Source organism: Myripristis murdjan, chromosome 20, assembly GCF_902150065.1.
Source record: "Myripristis murdjan chromosome 20, fMyrMur1.1, whole genome shotgun sequence".
NCBI lineage: Eukaryota > Metazoa > Chordata > Actinopteri > Holocentriformes > Holocentridae > Myripristis > Myripristis murdjan.
Genome location: NC_043999.1, coordinates 28,299,009 through 28,312,261, shown reverse-complemented (window position 1 = coordinate 28,312,261; position 13,253 = coordinate 28,299,009). Strand labels below are relative to the sequence as shown.

At 40.0% G+C, this 13,253-nt stretch overlaps 1 protein-coding gene across 1 annotated transcript in view; it reads right to left on the bottom strand.

Annotated features, from left to right (window-relative positions):
- The window catches only part of plppr4b (phospholipid phosphatase related 4b), a 78,233-nt gene that overhangs the window by 22,343 nt on the left and 42,637 nt on the right, over window positions 1-13,253 (bottom strand). The window contains exons 3-4 of the mRNA XM_030079753.1: window positions 11,104-11,233; window positions 8,309-8,504 (exon numbers count right to left, since the gene is read on the bottom strand). Coding sequence (XP_029935613.1) covers window positions 8,309-8,504; window positions 11,104-11,233 — 326 coding nt within the window. The remainder of the gene's footprint in view (window positions 1-8,308; window positions 8,505-11,103; window positions 11,234-13,253) is intronic.

Below are 13,253 nucleotides of genomic sequence, written 5' to 3'. Positions count from 1 at the left end.
ATTTTTTTTTTCACTGAGATCCATCCAAATGACCTACTTATTACAACTACTGGTACACTCACTCATACACCAGCTGTGATCTTTAGTCCTGAGCATGCTGTACATGTGTGAGTAGGCATGCGTGCATTTGTGTGTGTATGTGTGTGTTTGTGTGTTTGTGTGTGTGTGTGTGTGTGTGTGTGTGTGTGTGTGTGCGTGCGTGTGTGTGCGTGTGCCTGTGCTCATACACTGACTCTTGTGTACAAACAGGAAACATCTCCCTCAATGACTGTGAGCACTCCTTTCCAAACTAGTGTTTACAACATCTGGAGGTTCATAAAACTTTTATTCACACATGAAGCTCTGGCAGAAATGCTTCTGAATGAAAGGGGCCATTTATACCACTGAAATAACCGACAAACAACTTGGTAAAGAAAGATCATGATCGAAATTTTCAGGTTGACCAGTTTAAAGTATATGTAGTTTTCATTTCCAAATCATTGTTGCTACATTTCAGATATGAAGTCATAGTGTGAAGTTCATAACCTGAAGTTCATCATTCAGTTTCTCATTTAAATGTAGAGGATATTCACACACAGAAAGTAAAGGTGCCAAGTGGAATCTAGAAAGGTTCTTCAAAGTGATATCAAAGGAGAACTTTTTGTGGTTCCACAAAGAACCTTTCAGACCATGGTTCTAGAATAGAATAGAATAGAATAGAATAAGACTTTATTAATCCCCCAGAGGGGAAATTCAAGTTGTCACAGCGGCAAAAGTAACAGATACATACAAGACACACCATATACAGACCGGACACACAATCACAGTAACACTGTGCATGATAAATAAATAAATGATAACAGTATGGTCGCAGACCAGTGTACAGTAATAGTCATAAGTAAATAAATAGGTAAAAGCACTAAGGTGCTGGTTGCCTGTGTCCCTGTAAGTACGTATGTACATGTATGTGTGTGTGTGTGTGTGTGTTCGTGTGTGTGAAGCAAGGGGGTGGTCAGGCACTGTTGTACAGTCTGATGACTGTGGGTACAAAGGAGCGCCTGAACTGCTCCATCCTGCACCTGGGGAGAGTGAGCCTCTGGCTGAAGGTGCTCCCCCTCAGCCACAGCTCCTCATAGAGGGGGTGGGAGGGGGTTTCCAGGATGTTGTTCATTTTCTATTAAGAAACATGTCTTGAAATGGTTCAAAGGCACCTCAAAGAATCATAAAAGCAGTTCTCTGAAGAATGAGAATTTGAAACTCTGCTTCCCCAAAGACAGCAAACATCTTTGAAGAACTGTTGGGAACAAGAACCCTTTAAAGAAAAAAAAAAAACTTTTTCAAAATAGTTCTTGGTGGAGACAGTTGGTTCAATGAGGAACCTTTTTCAAATTGTTCTCCTTTCTTTTAAAGGGCCATTTTATAACCATTATTTTCCCCTTTGTAGTTTGTTGAAACAATCTATACTTGTTATTCTTTAAACAAATACTATAATATCAATATTATAAGAAGGTAACTATTAATAACTGGTGCATATTATTAATTTAACCTCTTTGAGTTAATCTCCCTGGCCCCAACATTATCACAGACAGGCTAATACAATAGGCTATACAAGCTTTGACCAAAGAATACTACAGCATACTTACAATGGGGTGCCACATCCTCTCTGGAGCTGCTACAGACATTTTTTTCTATAAAAATACACTCATTTCATCAGACTTAATTACAGAGGGGCTTCAGTAGAGAAGAGCATCTCATCCCCACTAACTGAGACACTGTAGTTTCTGCCCTAAATTCAAGTCTGAGGTCAGGTAAGGACAGCTACGCAAAATCTTCAAAGCGTACATGAAATGATGACTCGAAAACTGTGTTCTAGTGAGCAAGCCAAGAAATTTAGGTCCAAGGCCTGTGCAGTTAACTGACATCACATCATATGATTTTTGGGTAATGAATTATGAATGAATTATGAATGAATTTTTCTGAATGGAGATGGAGAGGATTCCAATGTAGTGTATATAGCGTTACAACTGTCCATCACATTAGAAGGCCTCCTGAGGTTACATGCACACAAAAACAGAACCTTTTTTTTTTCGCTTTTAAAGAACCATTCAAATCATGGTTCTTTAGGCAGACATTTAATTTAATGGTTCAAATGTACCTTAAGGAGTCATAAAAATGTATTTTTGGAACATGCAATGGTTACTTCAAGAAGACATGGAAGGGACATGGAGAGAGAGAGAGCCATTAATCATCTCTTAAATGGAAAATAAACTGTAAACCAGAGCCATAAATAGTTCCTCATAGTGATGCTACAGGAGAACCATTTCTGATTCCACAAAGGACCATGAAAGAACCATTTGAGAACCATTTCCTTTAACAGTTCTTTAAAGAATCCCCCAAAATGCCTCAAACACCCATCAAAAAGTTCTTTGAGGGACCAGAAATGGTAGCTTCTGGCAAGGTGCTGGGCTGAGAGGGTGTAATGAGAGATGCTCCCTAACTAACACAGTGAAAACATACTAGTGAAAGGCACACCCTTTCATGTTTAGAACGCTGCCTCTTGCCTTCAAGATATGTTCGGCAAGGGAAGAGCAAACACCCCAAAAAATAAATCAGGAAACTCAATTAAAATGAGCAACTGGGACTCTTTGTAAATGGTGGCTAAAGGTGAGATGCTAACTATCTCCTCCCTGCAGTTCAAGCTGGAACAAAACATGCAAGGTGCTGGTGGAAACCAACTATATAGAGTCAGGTCTAGCTGATACAAAGCTGACTCAAACTGCCCTTGTTTGAGTGAAATCAAGGAAGCTCTGTCCTCGCAAAGTGACACGCTAACCAAACATGAGTCTGCTGTAGGCCAGTTACAAGGGGAGAGAGACTTTCCAGTAGCTAAAGCAGATGACTCAGAGAACCGATCTCATCTGACCTAAGTGCCCAGCTTGCAAAGAAACGCACTATGTGCAAGGAAATCTAATTCTTTCAAGAACTTAGAGAAAAAGTTGTCTGATTTTTTTTCAAAAGAGTTGTTGGTATGACACATTCTTACAGAACTATTTTGCAACAATTATATTTCTGTGTGGTCATGCTGCTGAGTCAGCATTGTGCACCTTTGTCTCATGTATTTGTTTGATGGGTTTATGTATCTGTCTTTCAGAGTTGGAGTTTTGGAACACACTGTTCTTGTCAGAGGTGGTATGGTTGCCAGCTTTCTAATGGTTATACTAGCTCTGGGTGATAAAAGACATCCATCTTAACAGATCTCCCAAAGCACCAAGAACCACTGAAACAGCCAACCTAGCATTAATTTACTACTCATAACAACAATATATCGCCAATCATGTCTGCAATAGTTTTTAACTTAAGCCCCAGGAACCATCCATGTTCCATAATGCTTAGAAAATGTATCATTCATTTAATCCTCCTCACAGCATGCCATCATATACATATATGATATACATGATACATTACATCAGTGGTCCCCAAACTACGGCCCGCAGGCCAGATACGGCCCACCTCCACATTAGGCCCGGCCCCCTGAACAATACCAGAGACGCATTATGATTTTTTTTTTCAGTCTGGCCACGCGATCGAGACTAATACACGCATAGTACATGACAAGCCTACTGGAACCTACAAAAGGATTATAAGGAAGGAATACAAGAACTTTGAGAGACTGCTCATATGAGTCATTTAAGCAGTGGCGGTTCTGCCTATGTTGCCGCTCTAGGCGAAATTATTGGCTTGCGCCTTTTCATGTTACTACTCCAACCGGGGCAGCATCAGTCGGCATCAGGCGAGCCGGCACTGGCCGGCATTAAGCCGCTCACCTGTCAGATCCGGCAGACCAGACCGGGTGGGCGCGGTACCGGCTGGTGCCGCGGCCGGCCCGCTTGATGCCGACTGATGGTACTGATGGCATGTGCGGGTCAATACGATAGTCTAGAAAACTGGCGATTTTTTTTTTCTCGTGCACCCCCAAGTAGATTGCGCCCTGGCCCACACTGCCCATAGCAAAAACCGTCCCTGCATTTAAGTAAGAGATTCTGCTCTGACAACTAAGCTGAACTTTTACCTGTTAAGATTGTGCACAGCACAACAGAAAGTTAATGTTCCATGGACTTTTTTTTCTGTGAAGAACCCAGAGAGGGTTATTTGGTTATTATTTATTTCATAAATAGTGTTATTATATATTTTCTGACTTTATTCTTTCTGTGAAGAACCCAGAGAGGGTTATTTGGTTGTTATTTATTTCACAAATAGTGCTATTTATTTCCTGACTTTATTTTTTCTGTGAAGAATCCAGAGAGGGTTATTTGATTTTTATTGATTTCATTAATAGTGTAATTTATTTCATTAATACTGTTATTATTTATTTCCTGAGTTTTTTTTTTCTGTGAAGATCCCGGAAAGGGTTATTAATATTTGTTTATGTGTGGCTTTCTGGAAAACAATCAATGTTTACATTTAGGCACCCCTGCGATCGTCACACTTTTTCTGTTACAAACTGACCCCGGCCCCCCATCAGAGAAGGGAAAAGTTATGTGGCCCTCACAGGAAAAAGTTTGGGGACCCCTGCATTACATGATACATACATGTTATATTAAATGTCACCAAAATGGTATATTTAGTGCACTAAATACACATATTTTTTTATTTTTTTGTTATGGTTAGTGTTAGGATGACACTTTCTATATTAATGTTTGATCCTGCATTTTCAGATTGCTGTGCTTTTTGCTGAAGAGACTCAGGTAGCTTACTCTGCTGCTTCTGCTATTAATTTTGGTTAATAATACTCCTGGTCCACAACCATTGCAGCAAAATAGTTTTTCATGCTGCACTAGAACCGAGACCACAGACTAAAGCTAAAGCTGCCGTAGAGGAGAACAGAAAGCAGTGTTTATGCCGGAAGCATTTGGTTATATTTAGCCCCCCTACTCTGCAGCCAAAAAATGTGTCCCAAATACATGGGTCAAACCTTGCCTCATGTCTTATCTCATATCTTATAGTTGTGCAAGAAAAAAAATCATCACCAGTGTCACCATATTATTCTTTGCAATACTGTGTTGAGTTTATAGCCCCTTGTAGTGGTAAGTGCATTTTATGGACTTCATTTTCATACAGTATTATGACATCTATATTTTAAAGCACTGTGCCAAGTCAGAGCATTGTGCTAAATCGATTTCAATCGATTTCAATAAACTGGAATGGGGATTTTGAATTAAATTGTTTTGAGTTGGTGTATCGTATATTAGTCTAACTAAGTGTTATGCAGAGAATTGGATTTTAAGCACTTTTTATCCATTTTCAGTCAATTCTGTTGAGTTTTTGGAAGGTATCATGATACAAATTGTATTGTGACCCATGTTCTGTGATACGAGGCGTTGGCCAATACACAGCCCTATATCCTACATCCCTGTGGCATCCACTGTCAAACACAGTCAAAATATGACTCCATTAACACTAACAAAATCTCCCATCTCTATGAATGCCTATAATATAATCAGAAAAAGACAGGCTTGGGATGGGCAGAGTTACGAGCAGCCAGGATCAGTGTTGATGCCTTAAGCTAGTGTCAGTCAGTCATTTTTTTTTTTTTTTTTTTTTTTTTAAACACACACTGGTCTGCACTTAGTGGTCCATTATATCTTTCTATAAAGGGTCCAGCTAAGGCTGTCTAAGAGGACTTAGTGCTAAAGCACTGATAAATAGCTAAGTCACAGGGGGAGGGAATTATGTCACTACTTGCCCCTGTCAGAGAAAAGGAATGATTTTTTTTTTTTTTTTTTTTGGTGGGGGTGGCAGAGGCTTCTGCTATGAAATCCTGCCCACATTATTCAACACACTGGATAGGTCTCACAGCTAAATGCTATAGCTAAATGCAAATGTCAATAATGTCCATAAATTTGGTAGCCTTAAAGATGTCTAGATTAATGATAAATACCAAATTGTCTGGATTAATGATAACCCAATTTGGCTTCAGGCGCTGGATGAAGGCAACACTTGTAGAGAATGGAAAAATATTCACAGCATGAGGCTACTTGCAAACTTAAAACACTTTCAACAGCAAAGTCCTTGTGGTTTAAAATGTAAAACATTGTTTTGTAAAAATGAGACCGTGAATATTTTCCCATTTCTGAGGCACCAATTTACCACAGATGTGCTTTACAGACTATAGATCGAGTGACAAATAGACATGAAAACTGCATTAGCTTAACAAGCTATATCAGAAAAGAATGTATGTAATAATTTACTGCCATTATGCACACACAGGCTTTGCAAAAAAACTGCTTTTTTAGATCTGTCTTGACTCTTACACGTGTGAAAATAGATAACAGGAATGCACCACAGAACACACTGTGTTAATTAGTAATAAACTTGATATACGTGTACATACAATACAGATGTAGTAAACTCAGTTTGCAAAAAATTGGTGTTGGAACATGTTGACGCAACTGTATTCTTAATTACATGATACTGCTAGTAATTAGCACCACTTTAGGTCCTGTTTTTGTGCTCTTTAATTTTTTGATTTGTTGCCATCTTTGGTGCTAAGCAAAGCTAAGCTAAGCAAGCAGCTGGACAGAAAAGTTCAAGTCAGAAATAAGCTTTGAGGGAGCTACAGTCGACATTTTTACAGGAAAAGCAACAAAACCCACCTTGCTTTCCTCTTATATTTCTTTAAATTGAGTCCAAATTCCTGATATTTACCCATAATTAATAATTGTGACATTTTTTTTTTTTTTTTTTTTTACCATATCATGCAGCCCTACATAGCACTTGTTTCAAAACATCAGGAGCCTGTCCAACAGCTGCATAAGCCCACCTCTAGGCAAACAATACTAATGTTTGCCACATTTTATATATGCATAGTTTATCAATCTGGTGCATCGAATATGAGCTAGTTATCAATGGACAAATTACTCATACTTTCGAAACCTGGCTGGTCACTGACCTTTTAAATAAGGCATAAATGGGCCCTAACCCTAATCCCCTTCTGTTGCAGTATACGTAGGCCAGTAAATAGTCAATGATCCCATAAAACTAAACCAACATTGACAGCTCTTGCCTTCCAGTCTCATGCTTCAGGAGTTGCCACATGAGTTTGACCCAGCACCAGTTTCGGCATGCAAGATCGAAGCAGATAAATAATGGATGTAAGTAACTGTTGGTTCTCGCAAAATATAACCTTTACAAATCGCATGTACTTCAGAAATTGGAGTAGGAATACTCTCCCTAACCCATACCCTGACCCTAAACCTCACCCCAATCCTCACACTGACCCCTAGTCCCACCCTCATCCTAACCCGGGATGAGAATGAGCCAAGAGTCTGCAGGTTTTCATTCCAGCCAAAAACTACACCAGGTGATTTCACTGCTGACCTCACTTTCAAGCAGAGAGAAGGGACTAATCAGTGAAATCACCTGGTGCAGTTTCTGGTTAGAATGAAAACCTGCAGACTCTCAGTTCACTATGGCACATGATTGCCTACCCCTGCCTTAACCCTTATCCTAACATTGATTCCAAACCCTAACCCTCACCCCATCCCCACCCTCACCCCAACCCTCACCCAACATAACATAACCATAATAGAACAAGGCACAGGTAGCATGAGGGAGAACACCTCCTTCTTATGTCTCTTCATTGCTTCCTAATTACTAACAACCAACCATCACTGACCATTGTGATAGCACTGAGGGACAGGGGAGGGGTTGCAAGGTGGTGGGATCTACTCAGAGCCCTCACCAAGAGCCATATCTAACAGCCCCATAGTAATGTTTGACAATACATGTAACTTGTCAGACAGGACTTTGGGCCCCGATTTGGTGCAATATGTAAAGACTAAAGAGATAAGGTGATTCCATAAGGCTGGGCCAAGTCTGACAGCTCCTGCCTCCAAGTCCTAAGCATCGGGGGTTGCCAATGGTTTCACGTTAGGGTTGGGGCATGTTGCTCTTCAGGGTTGAGGCAGATAAGTCACAGATATGGACCAGTGTCTTTTCTCTGGAAAACTCACCTCGCATGCAGCCAGTACCAACGAAATTGAAGATAGGGTTGGTGTGAGATATCGAGTATATCATTCCGAACACCTAACCCTTTAACCCTAATCCTAACCCAATACTTTACCTAACCCTAACCCTCTAACCCTATTCCTAACCCAACCTTTTACCTAAACCTGACCCTAAACCTAAACCAAACCTTTACCTAACTCTTACCCATTCAATCAATGAGGCTCACACTCTACTTTCCTTCTCTTCTTTATACATTCCTTGTTTGGAATACAAAGTCTTCAGAATTTCAAATATAGCAGTAAGAAGCATCAAACTCCCCCACCTGCCCTGGTTGATGGCGGTGGGGTCGCCGCCCGAGCAGATGTCCTCCATGACGTAGGGGTTCTGTTCACAGCTGACGTTCAGAGTGGTGTAGTTGGGTTTGCATACAGTGAGGAAGTAGGGTGTTGGGTAGCCCGTCATCAGCTGGAGAACGTCGGTGATTAGGGCCGTGGCACAAAGACCAAATGCATGAACTCCTACACACAGAGGAAGACAAGGAAACAAGGAAACAAGTTGGACTTCCAGACACAGACAGAGGCATTCACGCTGCACTTAACACAGATTGGAAAATACTGTATGTACTATAGTCTTATATGAAAAAACTGATCTGATGAAGTCACTGTGCCCACTTTGATGCAGTTTGAATGATGACATATGGGTCATTCCCTGTCATTTCACCAAATTTTCAGGACATCCCACACACACTTGGTTCTCAAAAAATTCTGAAAAATTCACCAGTTGTTCCTTATTTATCCAATAGGCACACTGTAAAATTTTAGTTTGCTCAGATGGATACTTTTTGAGATACGGCCAATTTAGTGAGGGGGGTATGTGTCGATTTTGGTGCGAATTTCACGCGTCCTGATTTTTCCTCCATTTTCAGGTGTCAACATCTCAAGAACTACACCACATAGGAAACTGAAATTTGGTAATACACCTCTACCAACTCTCTCAGAATATACATTGAAAAATTGTAAAATGTCACACAGAATGGGCCCTTTACTGTGCAGTAAAGTGCCCATTCTGTGCCTATTCTTCATTTTTTCAATTTTGAAAATAATCACACCAAAATGGCCTCAATTTGTAAAGTTTGTAAAATGAAGAATAGGCACCGAATGGGCACTATACTGCACAGTAAAGTACAGTAAAGCCCCAGGATGCTCTGCTGTTCTGTTGTTGTCATTTGTCCCAGTTTGTCCTTATCTCCCTGTCTCTGTCTCTTTGTCTCTCTCTCTCCCCTCCCCACCCAACCGGTAGAGGTAGATGACCGTCCACCCTGAGTCTGGTTCTACCTGAGGGTTCTTCCTGTTAAAGGGGAGTTTCACCTTGCCACTGTCGCCAAGAGCATGCTCAGGAGGGAATCTAAGGGGTTTCTTTGATTTTTTTTGGGAGGGGGTTCTCTAATTTGTAGAGTGTGGTCTTTAACTGCTCTGCCTGTAAAGCATCATGAGATAACTTTGTTGTGATTTGACACAACAGTGGTCCCTCGCTATAACGCGGTTCACCTTTCGCAGCCTTGCAGTTTCACAGATTTTTTTTAGAGCAATTTTGCATGCTTTTTTTTTTTTTTTTTTTTTTTTACTGGACTTATTTTTCTACGAAGGTTTGAACTTTGAGAGTGTTTAAACACGAGAGAAAAGTGAGAAAATGTTAATGCCTGTCTGAGAAAAGTGTATAAAGTGTGTAATGAGGGGTTTTACAGCCTTAAAAAATCTATAATAATTGTAAAAAATAAAGCTGACTACTTTGCGGATTTCGCCTATTGCGGGTTATTTTTAGAACGTAACTTGTAAAGATTGATTGATTGACAGTAAAGTGCCCATTCTGTGTGACATTTTACGATTTTTTCAATTTTAAAGATAATCACACCAAAATGGTTTCAATTTGTAAAGTAGTCAATTTTATGCATATGTAGTGAAATTCAGAATGGGTACTTTACTGTGGAAATAGCCATTTGGAAGCAAAAACCTGAACTGTATGAATATGCAGCTTAAGAGATTTGGTAAAAAGTTAATGAAAATGTTGATGTTGTGACAAATAAATGCATTTCTGATGCAATGGTCATTATATTTTAGGTTAATAATGAACAAATAATAAAATAATTTCTGGGGGGGATTTGGAGAGGTTGCCATCCAGAAACTGATGCATATATCTGACTAATCATTAATGCTTTGAACAGTCCATGTATGTATCTCAAAGCTCTGAAAAAATCAAGAAGCTGGAGCATATATAAAGTTGTTATCTGAAGGCCCAAACATGGTCGACCACAAAACCCGCGTAGTTTTTTTTTTTTTTCATTTTTGAGGGGCTGGCATGCCTACCAGTTATGATGTATGACAGATGTTTTGTATATTCTGAGAGAGTAGGTGGAGGTGTATTATCATACCAAATTTCAGTTTCCTATGTGGTATAGTTCTTGAGATATTGACACCTGAAAATGGAGGAAAAATAAGGACGCGCCAAAATCGCACCAAAATCGACACATACTCCCCTCACTAAATTGGCCGTATCTCAAAAAGTATCCATCCAAGCAAACTAAAAATTTACAGTGTGCCTATTGGAGAAATAAGGAACAACTGGTGAATATATCAGAATTTTTTGAGACCCAAGTGCGTGGGATGTCCTGAAAATTTAGTGAAATGACGTGGAATGACCCACAGGTATTTTTTCATGGCTCAGCAGCCAGCTTGAATGATTCTAGTCATAAATTTGTCATGGAATGTGCACTGCAGTGTTATTTTTTTGTTATCAAAATAATGGTTTTGGTTGAAGTGTGGCAGCAGAGCTCAGTGGTTCCAGTCCCGTTTAAGAGTGAAATGTTAAAAGTTAATCCAAATTTTAAAAGCCAACAAGTCAATATTACATCTGACTTCTGAGGCCTATTTAAAGGACATGTTTACTACAATTTACCCACATTTTGCATTGCATAAAGTATTTTCATGTGGGAGCACTCAGGATTTCACATTCCCCATTTTTTAAATGGCATATCACGGAAAGCTGGAATATCAGCTTTCCACAAGAAAAAATAAGAACAGTCGCCATAAGTTCAGTGTATGGGGACAAAGAGCAGCGTACCAACAAAGCGGACTGCTCTGCGTATGAATGAGTTGAAGTTGCAGCCGGCAGCGTTGATGTTGGCCTCGGCTCCGGCACCACTCTTCCTCCGGGACAGACAGCAGAACAGGATGGCCTCTCCAATCATTATCTGTTAACACACACACACACACACACACACACACACACACACACACACACACACACACACCAACACCAGACCTGTTAGAGAGGCTGGACAGGTAACACAGTAATTTAGTATGTGTGTGTGTGTGTGTGTGTGTGTGTGTGTGTACAGATACTGTACACCTCACTTATGTGTGAATGTATCTACACTTTGGAGTGTAAATGTGAAGTCAGGAAAGATAAAAAGGCTCTACAGGTAAGGGTTTTAAATAACAGCAGATATCCAGTATAATAATGATAATACAATAAATGTATTTTGTATAGCACTTCTGCGATGGACCGGAGACCTCTCCAGGGTGTTTCCCCTGCCTTCCACCCAATGAGTGCTGGGATAGGCTGCAGCACCCCCTGCAACTCTTACGAGTATAAGTTTTTGGAAAATGAATAAATTAATGAATGTATAGCACCTCTCAAACAAAGCTAAAATGTGCTTTACATGTTAAAACAAAACAAAACAGGGTCAGATAATTAATAAAATAATTAAATAAAAACTACAACAACAATATGATAAAACAATGATATGGATGCTGTTTGGACTGAAACTGCCCCTACCTGCCCATAATATTTCATGTCAGTATTCAATCCTGTCTGATCAAAATGTAATTTTACAATCAATTCAGATTCAGAGCATACTGTTGACAATCAGTGAAGTATTGATCAGCTCTAAAGGAGCTAAAGAGGTAAAGAACAATGATTTTTTTTTAAAAGCCATTATTGGTTCACCCTAATAACATACTTTTCCCTTCACACTCCCCCCAAATGTGCTTTTGCTCTCTTCTCAGCTTTCTGAGTCTGTGCCCAAGGGCAGACCTCAGTGCTTTGGTTCTGAGCCAGCTGAGAGGTGAGGGAGAGGACAGAGGAAGAATTAGAGATGCTGGAAGAAGTCTTACTTGTCTTACAGCTGGAGCCCTTTTGAACTGCTATTCAGCCAAAACACACAAAATAAAGTGGAACTGAAAATGCAATGCCATAACAGAACCTTTTCTGGTTCCACAAAAACCTCTCAGACCACAGTTCTTTAAAGAACCATTTCTCCAAATGGCTCATAAGTGCCTCAAGGATCCCTAGGAAAAAAGGTTTTTGAGGAACCAGCAATGGTTTCTTCAAAGAAGAGAGGAGAACAACAAGGAGAGAAAAAGGTGTCAATTGGAGCTAAAATATAATTCTTTATTGTGGTGCTACAGGATAACCATTTCTGATTCCACAAAGAACTTTTAAGACAATGGACCATCAAACACAGCGTAATTGGAGCAGTTCATTCAAATTCTGGAGATTCTCTCCTTTAGTTCAGTTCATTCTGTTCTTTACTAGTGAGAATGTAATCATAACCAAATACAGGAAACAGGTTTCTGTTTTATAAGAGAATGTGTACTGCTGGGATATGTTTAAGTTGTTGTGGAGCCCCTGCCAACACTTTATTTTGGCAACTTTGCATCACTTGCTGTTCCACATAACTTCCAGTTCTATGTAATGTCCAGTTTGGAGCTCACTTCCTGTTTGCCCAGAAAAGAACTGAAGCAGCAGCTGAGATCTGATGTCCCTCAGGCCTGTTCAGATTTCACTCTATCTGTCTCAGAGACCTTGTTAGACACCGTTGTTAGTGAGTTGCCATCTGGAATGGAATATTTAAGTGTTAATAACAGCCGGTGCCGCCGCCGGCCCGCCTGATGCAGGCCGGTGGCTTTTTTATTCAAACAAGATTTTGTCCATATAAAAAGTAGGCCCTAGCCTATTTTTCCAAAAAATGGTCTTGAAAAAGAGGGGTTGTCTTAAAATCAGAAAACTGCCGATTTTTTTTTTTTTTTTTTAGGACGCACTTTTCTTTTCTTTTCTTTTCTTTTTTTTTTTTTTGGAGGGCGCTCGTGCGCCCCCAGGTACATTGCGCCCTGGGCAGTTGCCCACATTGCCCATAGCAAAAACCGTCCCTGCCTATGCTAACAACTGGCTAGTCATGGAAACTAATGGTATGTGTCCATAGGAGTGTG